The sequence below is a fragment of the Phlebotomus argentipes genome, unplaced genomic scaffold (genome assembly GCF_947086385.1).
Source record: "Phlebotomus argentipes unplaced genomic scaffold, Phlebotomus argentipes genome assembly scaffold_18, whole genome shotgun sequence".
Classification (NCBI taxonomy): Eukaryota; Metazoa; Arthropoda; class Insecta; order Diptera; family Psychodidae; genus Phlebotomus; species Phlebotomus argentipes.
Window position 1 is genome coordinate 16,547,030 of NW_026776177.1, and position 15,610 is coordinate 16,562,639.

General features: G+C 42.3%; 3 protein-coding genes across 7 annotated transcripts; 1 reads left to right on the forward strand and 2 right to left on the reverse strand.

The window, feature by feature from the left end:
- Nucleotides 1-468: 468 nt before the first annotated feature.
- LOC132260193 (protein PALS2) lies at nucleotides 469-6,101 on the reverse strand. Of its 5 annotated transcripts, XM_059758160.1 has the most exons (9): nucleotides 6,083-6,101; nucleotides 5,767-5,898; nucleotides 5,578-5,687; nucleotides 2,586-3,200; nucleotides 1,645-2,113; nucleotides 1,405-1,575; nucleotides 1,139-1,302; nucleotides 999-1,073; nucleotides 469-871 (listed from the first exon to the last, which is right to left on the reverse strand). In XM_059758160.1, the coding sequence occupies exons 2-9, from the start codon at nucleotides 5,858-5,860 to the stop codon at nucleotides 695-697; spliced, it is 1,875 nt and encodes a 624-aa protein (XP_059614143.1). In that variant the 5' UTR covers nucleotides 5,861-5,898; nucleotides 6,083-6,101; the 3' UTR covers nucleotides 469-694. The 5 variants fall into 5 exon arrangements, with proteins under 5 accessions (XP_059614143.1, XP_059614144.1, XP_059614145.1 ...); XM_059758161.1 differs by lacking the exon at nucleotides 6,083-6,101 and having other exon boundaries at nucleotides 2,628-3,200; nucleotides 5,767-5,918; XM_059758162.1 differs by lacking the exons at nucleotides 999-1,073; nucleotides 6,083-6,101 and having other exon boundaries at nucleotides 5,767-5,918.
- Nucleotides 6,102-6,257: 156 nt separating this feature from the next.
- Nucleotides 6,258-13,597, reverse strand: LOC132261249 (EF-hand domain-containing protein D2 homolog). The gene is made up of 3 exons (XM_059759965.1): nucleotides 13,240-13,597; nucleotides 6,937-7,101; nucleotides 6,258-6,865 (listed from the first exon to the last, which is right to left on the reverse strand). Exons 1-3 carry the CDS (start codon nucleotides 13,413-13,415, stop codon nucleotides 6,613-6,615), a joined length of 594 nt encoding a protein of 197 aa, XP_059615948.1. The 5' UTR covers nucleotides 13,416-13,597; the 3' UTR covers nucleotides 6,258-6,612.
- A 1,160-nt stretch (nucleotides 13,598-14,757) lies between these two features.
- Nucleotides 14,758-15,512, forward strand: LOC132261250 (serine protease inhibitor Kazal-type 1-like). The gene is made up of 2 exons (XM_059759966.1): nucleotides 14,758-14,867; nucleotides 14,939-15,512. Exon 2 carries the CDS (start codon nucleotides 15,066-15,068, stop codon nucleotides 15,291-15,293), a length of 228 nt encoding a protein of 75 aa, XP_059615949.1. The 5' UTR covers nucleotides 14,758-14,867; nucleotides 14,939-15,065; the 3' UTR covers nucleotides 15,294-15,512.
- The last annotated feature ends 98 nt before the right edge of the window (nucleotides 15,513-15,610 follow it).

Genomic DNA, 15,610 nt, shown 5'->3' on the forward strand with positions numbered 1-15,610 from the left:
GCGCCGCCGAGAGATAAATTCCCCGAGATATTCCTCTTACATGTTCACTTGTCAATCACCGTGAGAGTTTGATAGGGAAATAATTGAACTTTACGACGAAGAACGCGATCATCATTATTGATGTTCAGTGACTGTTTTCGTGTTGCTCAATTAATTGCCACCAGTAAAAAAAAAAAAAGTTCGTGAGCAGTTTTCTGTGTGAAACCAGAAAAAGTGCCGTCTTTTCCCTCAAATTATACCACTTTATCCAATTCAATTGAGTGATTTATAGTAGTGCAAAATTTGCATAATGAGATTTTATATGTGAAGATTCACGGAAATTTCAACGGTGTTTCACTCATGTTTCGACTATCAATGGAAACATTCCCATTTTGCATACTTTTCGGCGTGAATCAAGAAAGCAACGAAAGAAAAACAGCCAAACTTTGTGTATAAATCTCATGAATATAAATAGCAAAAAAAACCCACTTTCTTAAAAGCAATTTATTGCAAAAAAAGAACTACAAATTCGAGACAAAAAAATACTCACTAACGGTATAAAAACTCTCTGTGAGAGCCAAAAAGAGATTCATCCATCTTAAGAAACTACTATTTTGCGATTAATTCTGAGGACGAATATAAGATGAGAAAATGCCACTAATTTGAACTGTGTCCTGCAAAGCTGCCAATTAATACATGAATACATTCGGGAAGCTCAGTAGATCCAGTTGACGGGGACAAATTGATGTGAATGCACGAGTTCATCGAGCGCTTCCACGACCTTTCTGAACGTAATGTCAAAGTCCTCGTTCACAATCACGAGATCCAAGTATTTCTCGTACTTTCGCTGCAACAGTGCGCTGTCCTCTACAGCCTGAACCAAGTCATCATCCTGGATAGAGAGAGAGTAAATCATCAGTCATTGAGTAAATCCACTTGAGGAGATACAATCTCGCGAAGTCACTTATTAAACATCGAGCATTCCCTTCACACAAAACACTCGGCATTTTCATCCTTACCTCATAGAGAGACGCCAGCGACTCCAGAGTTCTCGCCCGTCGCGAGCTGTAGCGAATTGAGCTCTGCCTATCGAACTTTGGACAAACATGCAGAAACATCAAAAACACTGGGCAAAGCAGGGAAAAACACCCATTCTTACCGCTAGATTCCTAGTAGATCCGCCAGTGGCTCTTCGCTCCGCATAGATTTGCTTCAATTGCTCCATTCCAGGAGCCGCGATGAATACGACGTATGGCATGAATTCCTGGCTGTTGTGAAGCATCTTCAGTGCACTCGGAGCGCAGTCAAGAACACACATTTTGTCTGCAATTCAGATAGGAGAAAATATAGCAGTTTGCAGACTAATAAACAGATTAAATAATATTTGTGTCATTTAACTCTTCTTTTCCTCATTTCCACACTTACTCTGCTTGATGACATCCCTAATAGAGTCCAAATGTGTGCCATAGAGATTCCCATTGTGCTCTCCATGCTCCAAGAAGTTGTTATTATGTATCTCATCCTCAAACTCCTCGCGATCGATGAACCAATAGCCTTTGCCGTTCTCCTCCAGGACACGAGGTGGTCTTGTTGTGTCTACAAAATGCACACAATGACAAAAACCGATTCTCTCCAAATCCCCCAAATCTCTAGAGCGTCACTCACGTGGTGTGACAGTGCCAAACTTTGTGGTGTCACTGTTGATGAGGCGATTCTTCAGCGTCCTCCTGCCCACACCCTGCACACCCACCAACACCAGAGTCCTCCGCTGGAAGGGCGGCATCTTCGTCACCTCCTCGTAGAAGATGAGATCCGCCTTGTCAAAGTCCGTGTTGGACTTGCTCTTGTACATCGTCTTGCGCTTCTTCTTGCTAATCCTCGTGCCACAAATGCTGATCTTGTGCACATAATCCGCCTCCGGAGGCACATAAGCCTTGCGCCTCTCCTCCAACTCCTGCGATGGAATCAGTCCAATCGGACCATCGGTGCCGACATGCTTCGCTTGCCACCAATTGGGATCCTTCACACTGATTATCTGCAGAATGTCACCGTGATGGAACTGCAGCCCAATGTCTTGACAGGGCAAGAGAGTGTCCTGCGTGGGATCATAGTCGAAGAGAGATCGCATGTAGCACTGAAAAAGACAAGAAAGTGACACTTAGAAGCTGTTCTGAACACCTTTACATCTCATTAGACATCAATTGATCAACATTGACGCTCGAAGCGTGTGATTTTGTGCAGAGAAATTGCCTCGAGAGACAGAATACCATACCGAATAGTCCACTTCCACTGTGATTGTGAGGTGAAAATTAGCGGTTAAGGTGTGAGAAAAGTCCCAAAAGAATCAAAACAAAGAAAGGATAGTTAAGAAGTATAAAGCTTGGCAACTTAAAGCTCAACAGAACTTAAGCAGAAAAACAAACTATCAAGACAAGAAAAAAAAATCATCAAAATTCAACATTTTTCCCAAAAAACACATTAAAACATTAATAATATTTTCTCGTTAGAGAACAAAACCGATACGTAAATCAACAAAACAACACAAAGCAGTCAAAGAGAAGCTCAAACAAGGTGTTAATTGAAAGAAAAAAGAGAACACAACTTACCGTCATCTTCTTCCCGGGCTCTAAATTCCTCCCACTCTTTACCTGGCCACCAGACATGGTCAGTCTGGCCGATTTCATCTCCTCGTCCAGGTTCGGGCCAATCTTCAGCGTGACTGACTCTTTGGCCACCGAAATCTGCGCCTGCAGCTCCTCTGGCGTGCTCACGGGCACACTGTTCACCTCCAGGATCACATCGCCGGGATTCAGCAGTCCCTGGCGATCGATCATGCCGCCGGCAATGATGCGCGCCACCATCAGCTGCTGGTGCTCGTCAATCTCCACGGTGAGTCCCAGCGGCTCGTTGGGATTCCGCCGCAGGCACACCATCTTGATCGTCTCCACGGGCATGTCGTTGCCGAGCAGATCGCCCTCTGGCACCTCCCTGGTCGGCTGGCTGTGCTGCCTCTCACGGTACTCCTCCAAATTCCTGCCCACACGATCGTGAGTCTCGCACAGCGCCTTCACGTGCGCACTCCGGATGATCTTCAGCAACTCACGCGCCTCCGGTTTCCACGATCGCGCGCAGTGTTGGCCAACTTCGGAGAGAATGTCACTCACGCCCAGCAATTCTGGTTCAATCACTGGCACAGGCTCCTCGTCGAAGCTCTTCTGGATCTGCAATTAAGTTGTAAAATGCAGATTAAAACCACGCCCCATCAGACACCCCGCCCCTTTTCCTCTGTCTTCTCAAATCGATTTTCAATCCAAACATTTTAAATCTCTCTGCCAGCAAATAAACAATCCCAAAAGCCATAAAGTCGAGCAAGAAAGAGTAATAAATTGTAAATATGTGTCAATGGCGATCCCGAGATTATTTCCACAGCAAAATCAGTCTGTGATCTTCACAGAGTGATTCAATTGTAGATTGATGATCATCACTGTGATCTCATTTTGAAAATATCATCAAAGAGAAATCATTCACAAGCATTGTAGATAGAAAACAATATATTCTAATCATGTTATTCACACTTTCGCCAGTCGTTCAGTGACTGATTTTCGACAATGGCTCAATTTTTGCCTCTGACCCCGAGCAAACACTCGATGTTTGCCTTTAATTAGTGATTCACTCAATTTGCTGGCTTTATTGCAACATCGCCACACACACTCTGGATTCAATTCCACCGTCAATTGAAGCATTGCGCGTCACATACAATTTCTCATCCCACAAGCCAAGTCTGAATGGCACTTTCTTCTCTGTCTTTCCACTCCAGGTTTTCCCACCCAAAAACTCTGCCTCACATAATTCCATTGACCCAGAGAGAGAGAGTGTGTATCGCCAGCACTGTTGTGGCATCTAATCGATAATTCCACCCTCGTTGCAACAATAAACAAAATCCTCACACACGGACACTCGTCGTCGTGGCGATAAAGACTAAACAAAGAGTGGGTGGTTTATTTTGATTTCAGCCAAAAGCATTCCGCCGTGAAAATTCTCCCGCTCGACTGTTGATCGCGAGGATCAACATTTTGCGGTGGCAAAAACGACTGGGCGTTGCCATTAAGCGATTTCCACGGTGAGATTGCCTGGAATTGTCGTGTGAGATCACACAAATTCCCACCCGAAGATCGCGAACGACTTTTGGGCAGGTGATCGTGCCTCACGATCGTCAACTCGCACACAGCGGCACAGCAAAACTCTTCGGTTTCTCTCCTTCACTCTCATTCAACAACCACTAATAAGCAAATAACTGTGACGTGGTTACGTGATTCTTTCCACCATCATCTACCTGGCCATCAACAGCCGCGATCACGCCCAATGCGTTCACACTCACTTTTCCCGCAATCCCACCCGGAAAAATACACAGGAAAATGCTCCCAAAAACACCGGAAAACCACAGGAAGAGTGAAAATAAATCCTACAATTCCTTCTGGCGCTCCAAAGGTGGGAAAAAAAGGTGAGGCTTCAAGGTGTGTTCGCACTTGCCAATGCTCACAACAATACTGAAAACATTTTTCTCTCTTTCTTCTCCAGCCAAGGCTTATTGGACTGACTCACACACGCTTGAGACCATCGCGGTGCTTCTGTGTGGGTTTAATTTCCCCCCATCAACTCCCATTATAGCGCTTTTGAGCGCTGAACAGCAGTATTTTCCATTTGCTTTCAAGACACTTCAATGCTTGTCTTGCCAAACAGTGGGTTTTTGGGTACATCGAGAAAAGAGTTTAAGTAAGAAAAGAGGCGAAGCCTTATGGCTATTTTTGGGTGCGGAGTTTCTTGCTGGATTTTTAACGCGCAGTTTAAGCAAAGCCTCAACAATTTCATTTTTTTTGTAAATTCTTCACATCTAGATTAAATTATAGAGTTAATATGATAAAAAAGGCAGTAAAAATTTATTCTCATGCTAAAGTTATGACTGAATTGAGTGTAAAACTCCGTTTTTCTCTCAAATTCAATCAGAATTAATATTAAGATCAAATAATTTAATCCTAATCGCAGTTTCAGTGACTTTGTCGCAATTTTTAAGCAACAATTGACTAGAATAGTTAGAAATTTAGCTCGCATTGAACCTTATCAAGCTTGACAGGATATATTTAGACAGTAAATCTAGTCAACTCATCTAGAATACCTTCAAATTATTCATTTGTTAACCAATTTTAACAGAATCTAGAAACATTTCTGCCTTTTAAGACGTTTTCCAACTCTCAATCTTTTTAGAAGTTGAGCTTGATTCTTCCTGTGTACAAAATAATCCTTTCGAGCTTATTTTCTTATAAGAAAGCGTCAGAATCCTTTGTGTTTTCCCCTAAAGCATTCCTGTAGGATCTTTCAATGAGCTTCCAATTGGAATCTCTAGGAAGCCCAATGAATGCAAGAAGCTACGCTTCAGACACGCACGCTCCCAATTAGAGATTCTATACGTGTGTCTGTGGCCCCAAAAGGCGTTAAACTCTTGTGTCAACAAGCAAAATGAAAATATCGTCGCTTGAGCGACTTTTCTCGCGTCCCGGACTTTCATCCCGAGCCACGTTAAGGACTCTCTGGACAACCCACCTTGATGAGCTGCGTCACGGCGGCGGAGTTGAGGAGGCCGGTGAGGAAGAGGAGATCGGTGTCGTTGCTGGAGGCGCCCTCGAGGTGTTCATGGCAGTTCTCGAACGCTTCTGCAAGCATCAGCCCAAAATAAATCTCAAGTGGGAGGCCGGGAAGTGTGCCTTTCCGGGCGCCTATTTTTACACTCACCGTTGTCCACGGGTTTTCCCAGCCCGTCCACTTGATTGAGGCTGGCCAGCAGCTCCTTCTTGTCCTGCCGCTCCTGCTTACTCAGGCGCACCATCCTGTGGGGGCGCGACAGCCGGGAAACTGGGTGATTTACTGTGTGTGTGCAGAAAATAGGGAAAGTTGCAGAGACGAGATTTCACCGACACTTTCCGCGAGTTTCACAGCCGGAAAGGGCTGCAGAGCACGCTGGACAGGTGCGTGAGGTGTTACTACACCGTCCAAACTGCTCGAGCGCGTGGAAAGTGAGAAAACTGCGGGGTTTTCCACGATTATTTACCTGATGATCCGCCCTGCTCTCACTCTCAGTGAGAGACTCGTGGAATGCTCACCAGGGGCGCTGACTTCGTACGGAAGAGAAAAATCTCACTATGAATTTAAAAGCCAACGGCGTGAGGGAATTTTAACTTAAGAGACTTCGTGAATATTGCGGTGTCAAAAGACATTTCTTGGTTCAAAATTAGCTATTTTCTCTTTTATTTACACATCAAACTGTACATCGAGAGTACACCAAGTTGACACTCTATTATTTACATTCTATAGTGTTAAAAGTTACACAGAGAGTACGCAAACTTAGAGAGTTGCCTAAAGGAAAAATCTGCAAACGACATGACATGTTTTCTTATCAGTTCAATTGAGTGGACAGAACACTTGTTAAAAAATTGGGTGTTTGTTTTTGGTAACCGCGAGCATATTTTGCCTTGAATGATAGTAATGGGGAAGAATTTCACAGAAATCTATCTCTAAAAACTCAATGGCATCGCAAATTCTCATGGTAAAATGCACATCAACTCATGACATTGCTAAAGTTTAATTGTTAAAAATTGCCGCTTTCTGCTGAAATTGCGCCCGTCGCAGGACCTTCTCCTGCTCCGCTCGCTTCTTCTCCTCCTGCTCCTGTCGGATCTCATCGTGGAACTTGTTTGTCCTGAGTTGCTCCTCGATTTTCGCCTCGAAGAAGTTCTTCGCGCCATTCACGCCCACCTCGTCCACGTTGATCTCTGTCAAGCGCGCCAATTGCTCCAAACCAGACTCCGAAGTCAGCTCTCCGGCCTTGGCCTTTCTGCATTTTCCCAAACACGCAAAACTCCGTCAGTCTTTCTCTTCGCTAAACATGCTAATTGACGCACTCACCTGTAGATGAGGAGGAACTCGCGAAAAGAGATCTTGCCGTCTTTGTCCTCGTCCACCTCGCTGATCATCTTCTTCAGCGACAGGTGAGTCTGCGGAGCGCCCAATTTCTCCATCATAATCTTCAGCTCCGCCAAATCCAAGTATCCATCTTGGCCCACATCGTATCTGCATTAATGCAAGAAGAGACGCGCAATCATTATTAAAATTCCCTTCTTTTCCGCAATTTTTTTTTTTGTGATTTTCGGAGGAAGAGATGGAAAATAATTAAATTAACTACACTTGTGAACTACATAACAAGCATAATAAGCATGACATGAAGAGTGCCTCTCACTTGGCGTGTGATTTACTAAGAAATAACGTAACAGACAATGAAGATGTTTGACTTTGGAAAACCACTTCGGCAAACAACTTGCGGAGTCTCTAATTGTTTTAGTTTTCAATGTTTGTCTTCTGTGTGGCGAAGGAACGCCGAAATTTGCAGTAGTTTTATTCTTTTCACGAATACAAAAGACCTCCAAATAACCTTGCAAGATCAGTGATGATTATACGTGACATAAAGTTGAAAAGCAGATTTGAGAAAAACAGTTCTAGGGTTGCTTAAATTCAAGTTGATCTTCACTCCAGAATTCAATCTCTTCACAAATGCGAAGAAAGTTCACGTCAATAATTCTTATCAGGCCACAAATTAGCATTTAATTGTAAGCCTTGACTGTTCAAGGTTCGACGATAGCTTTCGTTGCGAACAGCCACACAACAAATTGAAAGGTGATGTCCAGAAAATGTGTGACAAATATTCAATACATCTCACACCATCGCAGTCACAGTTAATTTATGTGGAGCTGACTATAAACTTTCACTGAATTCAGAGAGACGCGCATTCTGCATTGAATTTCTTGTGGAGCCGGTTAAATAATGCGTTTTGATTACATCGTGAAATCTTTCCTCCTGCGGACAATCGCGCCACGTTACCAACTTGTAGATAAAAAGAATTTGTATTTAATTTGCCAAATTCACCGTGAAGTCTTTGGCAAAAGTGACAAATATCCGTGGCTAATCAGTCAATCCAATAAGTCGACTGGAAATAATTGACTTTTCATATAATGTGAATGATTCAATAAACACACAGAATTAGACTCGGTCATTGATAACCAGAAAAATCTTCAGTGCTGGCGAAATTTCTTATCTTGTCCATGACATACACAAACATTTCTCGACAAAATGCTGCTTTATACACTTGTTCAGAGGAAAACCACATGAGCAATAGCGGTTTGTCTGTGGAAAGGAAAAAAGAAATGGAATTACTTTCATTTGCTCATCTTCTGGCGCAGACTTGTTAGTTGAATTAATCATACACTGGATACACTTCCTGTCGCTTGCGGAAATGATAGTGTCTCATCAAAATCCACGTGAATGCCAAGCCGTCATATTTGGCTCGTAAATTCATCAGTGACGCGACGTACAGAAATTGTAAAAGAGACTCTCTTTCACCTGCTGAACAAACACGCTCTTAACTGTCCATAAGTTTCAATATTTATTTGAAAGCAAGATTTATGGGCCATTTCTCTCGTGACAATGAATTTTTATCAACCTTCAACACATGTCTTCTGATTGTGCAACATGCTATTGGCCTCAAAGATTAGTCACTATTTACATATAATACTAAACAAAGGGACTGTTTTGGGAAATAAACCATGATTTTTGACATGGAGGAAAAGCAATGATTATTTATGCTTTCTCTGTGCAACGGAAATCCGTGGGAGAGCAACAAATGTTGATAAGACTGATATTTACACTCCAAATATGCGTTATCTTCTGAGAAATTGTGATTATTTTGAAGATGATTCAAGCAATAATTGACACTTAACCGTACTGTAATGTGCATTGTGGTCAGAAAAGGGAAAAGCGGGGCAATTCCGCTCATAACATAGTTATTATTAATTAATTATTGCAGACCAACATGTTTCCTGCATGATTTTGATCTATGAAATGTTAAATTTTCGTAATGTGCCATGAAAAATAATCGGAGATGCCATTTTAGATTATCTTTACAATGTGTTTGGTCAGCAATGTAACGATTTCTTCACTCAAATTACGTAAAATTGCATACTTATGACTGTTTTCCATGTTAAAATCCCAAAAATATGGCTCTTGAGGTATTACGAACTGTTATGATTGATTAGCTGGATGCACTGGAAGCTCTACATATTTATCTGACGACTCATAAGAATGTCAACCAGAAGCAAGATTGTCAGATCTTTAAATATTGAGACTGAAATTGGGAAGTGGAAAACTAGTCATCACGGTGTTTTAAAATCCAATACTACGAGCAAAATAACTCTGTGAGCACACCTAATTCTCGGTGAAAGAGATGTGATAATTTGGCTAGCGAAAGTTTTTGGAAATGCACCTCAAGAGGCATCAAGCAAGTCTATTTCTGGGCTCATTCATCATTCATCTCACACTTTGCTCTAATTTAGTAATATCTCCGTGGCATGTGGTCTCCCGAAGATTACGAAGAAATGCACAGTGAGTGATCCATCGAGGCCCCCGCGCAGCTCCATATCGATTGATTGTGGGCATTTTCCAATTACTGTCGCTCAATAAGGAAAAATTGACATTTTATCGCAACATAAAACTCTATCAAGTTTTGCCTTCAATTTCAATTGATGTTTTTCCTTTTTTTCTCACTGTCGTCGTCAAAATAAGTGCATTATGGGAATATTTCTCGATGCATTCACGCCCAAACAATGGGAACATTTTTGAAATTGCAGCAACTCTATACGAAACTATCGTTTTCTGGTTCATTGACACACCACACGGTCAGCATTCCGTGGAGTGTGAGTTAAATATTTAAAGTAGGGCGAATGCAAGTCCCCTCCTGCGTCTTCCAGAGCCATAATTTTGTAATAAATGTACAATATTTGTGTTTACGCCATCGGACGAAGAGCAAATAATGCCGTGCATTGACCCATTCCTGTGAGAGTCCACGCACTTCACGGGTAATTTGAGATCGTGCGTTCCATCTTCAAAATCTCCTTCACAATCTCTCCGGGTGGCAAAAGTCACCCGAAATAGTGCAATTATTTATATCTTTCACCTGGAAGGAGGCAGAGAGAGAGAGAGAGCTTTCTCACTCAAGCACATGTCTTTCGGCCTTTTTTTGTGCTCATGCCCAAAAAACATGGCCATTCACTTTGCCAACGAGCCAAGCAAATAAATCTAACATTGAGAAATTCGTCATAAAATGCGGGAAATGCGACGACGTAGATTCACAATATGCCATTAACCCAAATAATTGCTATCAATTGGAATGGGTGATTCGAGAGCACTTTTCAGCCATGAGATCGTGACAATTTGCCTTTGGATGGTGTCGAATTTAAATGCGGAAAGTTGTTGTTGTTGCAGCGCCAGTGAATAATGCCTGAATGGCACAATGAAGGCGCAGGTGTATGACTCACAACGTGACCACAGCTTTGATATACACCTTCTGGCTCACATTTTAATTATTACCGTGGACACGTAAGTGTCGCCAATTCCAGTGAATTTGCATGTTTTCTTTCAAATGTTTCACATTATTAAATATAAATTTCTTTCAGCATTCTCAGAGCTCGATGACACGCCCTTTGATGCACTGTTTCGTAAGGTTTCTTCTGCAGAATGATCTCTGTGTCGAAGTGTTTTGCATGTAAAATCTATATTGCAAGGTTTATTTCTGCTGTTTATCATTTTTTTCTCTTGAAATTTATGAGTTTATGCTTGTCTGCAGGTCACATTATCACACGAAAGAGATAAACATGGAGTCATTGAAGGAGCACGACCTGAACTTCAATTAGGAAACTAATTAGTCGGACTTCAAGTTCACAAATTGGCATCAGAGGGAAATATTTCGTGAAATATTTCGACAAACCACACAAGATATTTTTAACCCTTTCCAGTGGAATTGTGAACAATAAAGGGGGGAATAATACAAGTGGCGGTGTTACTTGAAACCCGCACAATAGCAAGAGAGCCATTTGCACTCAATTTCCTCCACGCAATGCAAGAGTTGGCGGCAAAAACGCCCCAGATGGATCATTATCAAGTCTAGTTTCATCACAATATCAATCTGGCTTTGTGGCTTGACTCTCTGGCTGGGTGGCGAAAGAGAGGAAGCAACCCGCAAGATTAAATTGTCTGCCTTGGTGAATGAGCCTCTCTTCCAAGCTGATGGTGTTGTGAGATAAAAGTATGATTCAGCGATGACAAATAACGCATTCACATGCGCTTAAAGTTCATCATGTGCGGCACAACTTGTACAATTGAAGCCATTGTCGAGATGTTGACACGTCTTATCGCGCAAGACAAATTTAGTGATCGCAGCATCGTGGGAGGGCATTGATCTTGGGCATTGCAGAGCCCCTCTGGCTCTGCCCTTTTCAATAATCACGCAACTATTTATAGTGCAAGATTCGCTTATTTATCCTCTCTAAGACTCAGCGCGGTGTGTTGTTTAATATTCCCGCCAGCGTGTGGAGTTTGTATGATGAGAAACTTCCACCCAGAAAACCCGGTGGGGCGCATAAAAGATGAATCTCTTTCTCTCTCTTCAATATCAAACAATATAATAATGATGTGATTAACTGCAAACGAGCAGAATTGTGTTATTATTTGAAGAGTGAGAAAATGAGTCACAACTTTCAGTTTCTGTGCGTTTTTTCATTAATTCGTAATAAATTTTTCACCATAGAGAGGAAGTGGAGTTTATGAATCAAAACAAAGAGGGGAAGTGTTCCATTTGCCGTTGCCACTGGGCATCGTGAATATACATTGCAGATTCTCCCCTCTTGCGTGTCTTATTTAGCAATTCTCATGATACCACTCAATTTGTAAATTGATATTTATTGTCTGCGGCAATCACATTGGGATTTCACATGACGCTGATTTGCCTTTCATCTCCATTAATAGCCCGTCAATTTGCTCTTCTGTAATGCTATTAATTTTCCTGGTTGTTTTGCTGAAATATTGTGCTCCAAAAGTGAGATTTGCACGATAGAGTGGTCTAAAAGTGAGGTAATTGCATAGCATGAAAATTGCAGGGTTTCCCATACATTACATTATATGTTACGGTTTCTGAATTATTTCGAATGAAAAATGTCACAGAAATGTCATGGAGAAAGTAAGTACTGAAAATATGTGTGATTTTTTGATTGTCACACTGATTTATGAAACCCAAAACGCAGCTTTTAGTTGACATTGTGGCAAAGGAAGACTTTTCTAAGCTCCGCCCACTACCAAACCCCGCCCATTTAATATGTATTCTCTTTGCTTGTCATTGGAATATTCAATTTAGACTATTTCACACTTCCTGTTCCTTGAAACTTCTTCCAGGGCACTCATCTGCTCACTGAAGCACCCCTTGCAAATTCTCGCTCATTCACAGCGAGTACAAAACAGTGTGCAGAGCACGAGGAATGATAGATATTAGAATTATGGCATGAAATGAAAATACAATTTGTATATCATTTAACTGCTCAGTGAAATGGAAAGGAAAAATATTGCTCAGGTGCGTGCCAATCTTGCCTCTCGTGAGAGTGAGTATTTTATCCTACTAACCCCGCAAGACTCCACTTGGTAGCGCCAAAAATACATGCGAATTTCACCGTGAGAAGCAAAAACACGCCAACATTAAAATATCCATTGCTGTTAACAATGTAATCAGGCATTTTATCAGTCAAGTGATTCAATGAAAGTGGAAATTGTAGCGCATGTGGTTCTGTATCTGGAGCAAATTATATATTTATTCATTATTTTACGTACACAGTTTTTTTTTCTTCTTCTTATATGAAAATTCCATCACGAAAGCAATGTTTTGCGTATTATTCGTTTGGTTTTCTCGCAACATATTTTTTTTTCTGCTTGGCTCACAAGCACTTGAGTAACTTTTCCACTATTGGTTCTGTAATATCTCGCGAGCGATATTTATGCCATTCCGATAATTTCTTATTGTCTCTATTCTTGCATAACAAATTAATTTCTCAATGAATTTCCATGTCGCGTTAAATTCTAATTTTTTAAATTCTACTCTCCATCGAACTGTTTGTTAATTGAATTCAGCGCACAGACACACACACACTGCGAAAGGGGGGAAATCAATAAAGCATGAGTGACCTTATTGCTCAAATTCAGCCCGGCAGACCGCATTCTGGCCAGAGGACGAGGCGACAGAGGCTAGGAAATCAATGTGGGTGATATCCCAACGCTTTTGCCCTTGTCGAGGTCACTGCCACCCTCCTGGACTGCCCCTAACTGCGTAGAAGAGCTCACCTGTTAAATGTGGCCTGGTACTCCTTTATCTGCTTCCTGGAGAACTCGTGGAACTCCTGATACACATTCCTCTTCACATTCCTGAACGTGTTCTCAACGTTCTCGCCATTCTCCAGGGCATCGTTTATCTGTTGTCTCCTGTTGAGGATGGAACTGAGCTCGGCGTCGGCTGACATTTTCCCACCAAGGACTTTTCTTTTTCGAGTCACAAAACACGTTTTTGCCAGACACACTCTGCGAACGTCACGAGGGTTTTGCCCAGAAAACAAACACCGCAAAGAGTTGGTTTCTACAGTTGGAGCAATTTGCTGATAATCCCACACATTGCTTCGTCTGGGAGACACTCTGATGAGGAATGAGTCGAGAGCCAGCGACTCGCCATGATTCGAGTGAACGGCTGTGGAAAAGGCAGAGCGTGGGGGAAGACACTCTCTCGACTTCCCCTCCAGGCTCTCCGGCGCTCTCTCTCTGGCGCTCTTTGGAGTCGCGCTGAGTGCATTGTGATAAGGCAATTGGAGCGACACCGGATCGATGGGGCTCTGGCTGAGGGGCACAGCAGTTTAGGAATGCGCACAGAAATGAGAGAATATTAGAGATGTTTTCATGATCAAAGCTGGAAAATTTAAATCTGAATACGACTGTGATATTGAACGCGAAACAGACGCAATTAAACTGAAAGAAGTTCTCTTTCACTCTATGGAAATATAATTATATTTACATATAAAGTTAATCTTCCCGCTTTATTGAAATTAGTCGTAAATAGGTGCGATATGGGAAAAGCACCTGTTGCTGGTTTAATAAATAATAAATAAAAACTAAACAAAGGTCAAAACTATTAAAATTGTCTCTAAAAAACCTGAAATTGCATATTTGTTGTTAGTATTTGACTTTTATTCAATTTTGGCACTGTTTTTTTTTCTCAGTTTGAAGCTTAGTTTTTATGGAATTATTATTAGGAAATTCATGAGAAAACAAAACACGCCCCTTCGAAAGCTCCGCCCACCGATATTCTCCATCTTTTTTTATCTTTCGTTTACTCAGAAATAAGTGTTTATGATCAAAGAGGAAAGAATGAACGAGAGCAAGAAGATTTCATGGTTCAAGTTCATTGCTTCCCAAACACAAAATATTTCATCATTGAGCTGATAAGGAAACAAACCTCTGTGCAAGAATTCCTTCTAATCCCCCACGCGTTTGATACAATCATCAACTGGGCTGAGCTACAAGTCTTAATGATAGGGAGAGGAAGTCTAACTGTGGATAATTACCTCCCATTCATGAGAAGCGTCATGGAAACCCCTGACGTGGCTTTTCTGGATGATTAAAATGCGCGCGATTGCCTCGAGCGATTGATCGTGAGAGAGAAAAACCTTAGACTTTGAGGTGTACTCGCGATCCCCACGCAATTAATGGGCTGGAGAGTGAAAAGCCACCTTCGTCGGTGAGAATGCAAGTGCATCTTCATCGTTAGACGTCTGTTTGCTTCTCCGCTGATCGGTAACCTCTGCTAGTCCTTCGGAGCGTTCAGTGCTTGATGGTGAGGCTCAAGTGTGAAAAAAACACCTTCTTATTCTTGCACTGCAGAGGACATCGCGCCGGAGTCGTGGGAAAAGTACTCGGTCAACAATGTGAGTGAATGATATCTAACATTGATTCCCTTATCAGGAACTATGCCTGTGTTGGCGTTATCTTTCCCCAGATTGAAGCATAGAAGTTGGTTCTGCGCGGGGTATAAAAGGTGAGACTCTGAGCCATCGGAGAACCACATTGTGAGTGACGCCCAGAGAAAACTCCAGAGCGAGAAAGTGAATTTCGCCAGCAAAACAATGAAGATCGCGTGGTTTATTGCATCTTTCGCACTCGTGTGCACTTTCTACATCACTCAGGCGGAGGCCACCTGCCCCTGCCCTAGGATCTACCTGCCCGTGTGCGGCACGGACGACATCACGTACAGCAACAAGTGCGAATTCGATTGCGCCGCCAAGACGGCCAAAGGACGCAGCCTCAACCTCAGCATCCGCTGGGAAGGACGCTGCGACCAGGAGTTGTGGTAAATGATTCACCCAGGGAGCGAGGACAGCTCAATCCGTACAAATATGGTGGCCTTAGGAGTGACTAATGGGATAATACCTTGCAGAATCAATATGATAAGAGAGCAACTCCGATTTCCAACACCCTCTTATCGAACTCTATCGGCGAAAACACTTGCCAGCGGCAAGAAAATCTTTTCATTGATTAATTGATAATAAAATGACACACTGAGGGATTACAAAGTACTTGTTTCAATGCAATTTTCCGCACTCCTTGCGCAATGGAAGTCGCACTTTCCTGGCGGTTGTCTTTGAATTTTCCCACTGTGCAGAATCGATGA

What these genes read in the sequence shown, in the direction of transcription:
- LOC132261249 (XM_059759965.1), bottom strand. Translation starts at nt 13,415, where the DNA reads ATGTCAGCCGACGCCGAGCTCAGTTCCATCCTCAACAGGAGACAACAG. An exon ending in TACCAGGCCACATTTAACAG is followed by an intron (nt 7,102 to 13,239) that starts GTGAGCTCTTCT and finishes GCATTAATGCAG; the next exon opens with ATACGATGTGGGCCAAGATG. An exon ending in GAGTTCCTCCTCATCTACAG is followed by an intron (nt 6,866 to 6,936) that starts GTGAGTGCGTCA and finishes GGGAAAATGCAG; the next exon opens with AAAGGCCAAGGCCGGAGAGC.
- LOC132261250 (XM_059759966.1), top strand. Translation starts at nt 15,066, where the DNA reads ATGAAGATCGCGTGGTTTATTGCATCTTTCGCACTCGTGTGCACTTTC.
- LOC132260193 (XM_059758160.1), bottom strand. Translation starts at nt 5,860, where the DNA reads ATGGTGCGCCTGAGTAAGCAGGAGCGGCAGGACAAGAAGGAGCTGCTG. An exon ending in GGGAAAACCCGTGGACAACG is followed by an intron (nt 5,688 to 5,766) that starts GTGAGTGTAAAA and finishes TGATGCTTGCAG; the next exon opens with AAGCGTTCGAGAACTGCCAT. An exon ending in CCGTGACGCAGCTCATCAAG is followed by an intron (nt 3,201 to 5,577) that starts GTGGGTTGTCCA and finishes ACTTAATTGCAG; the next exon opens with ATCCAGAAGAGCTTCGACGA.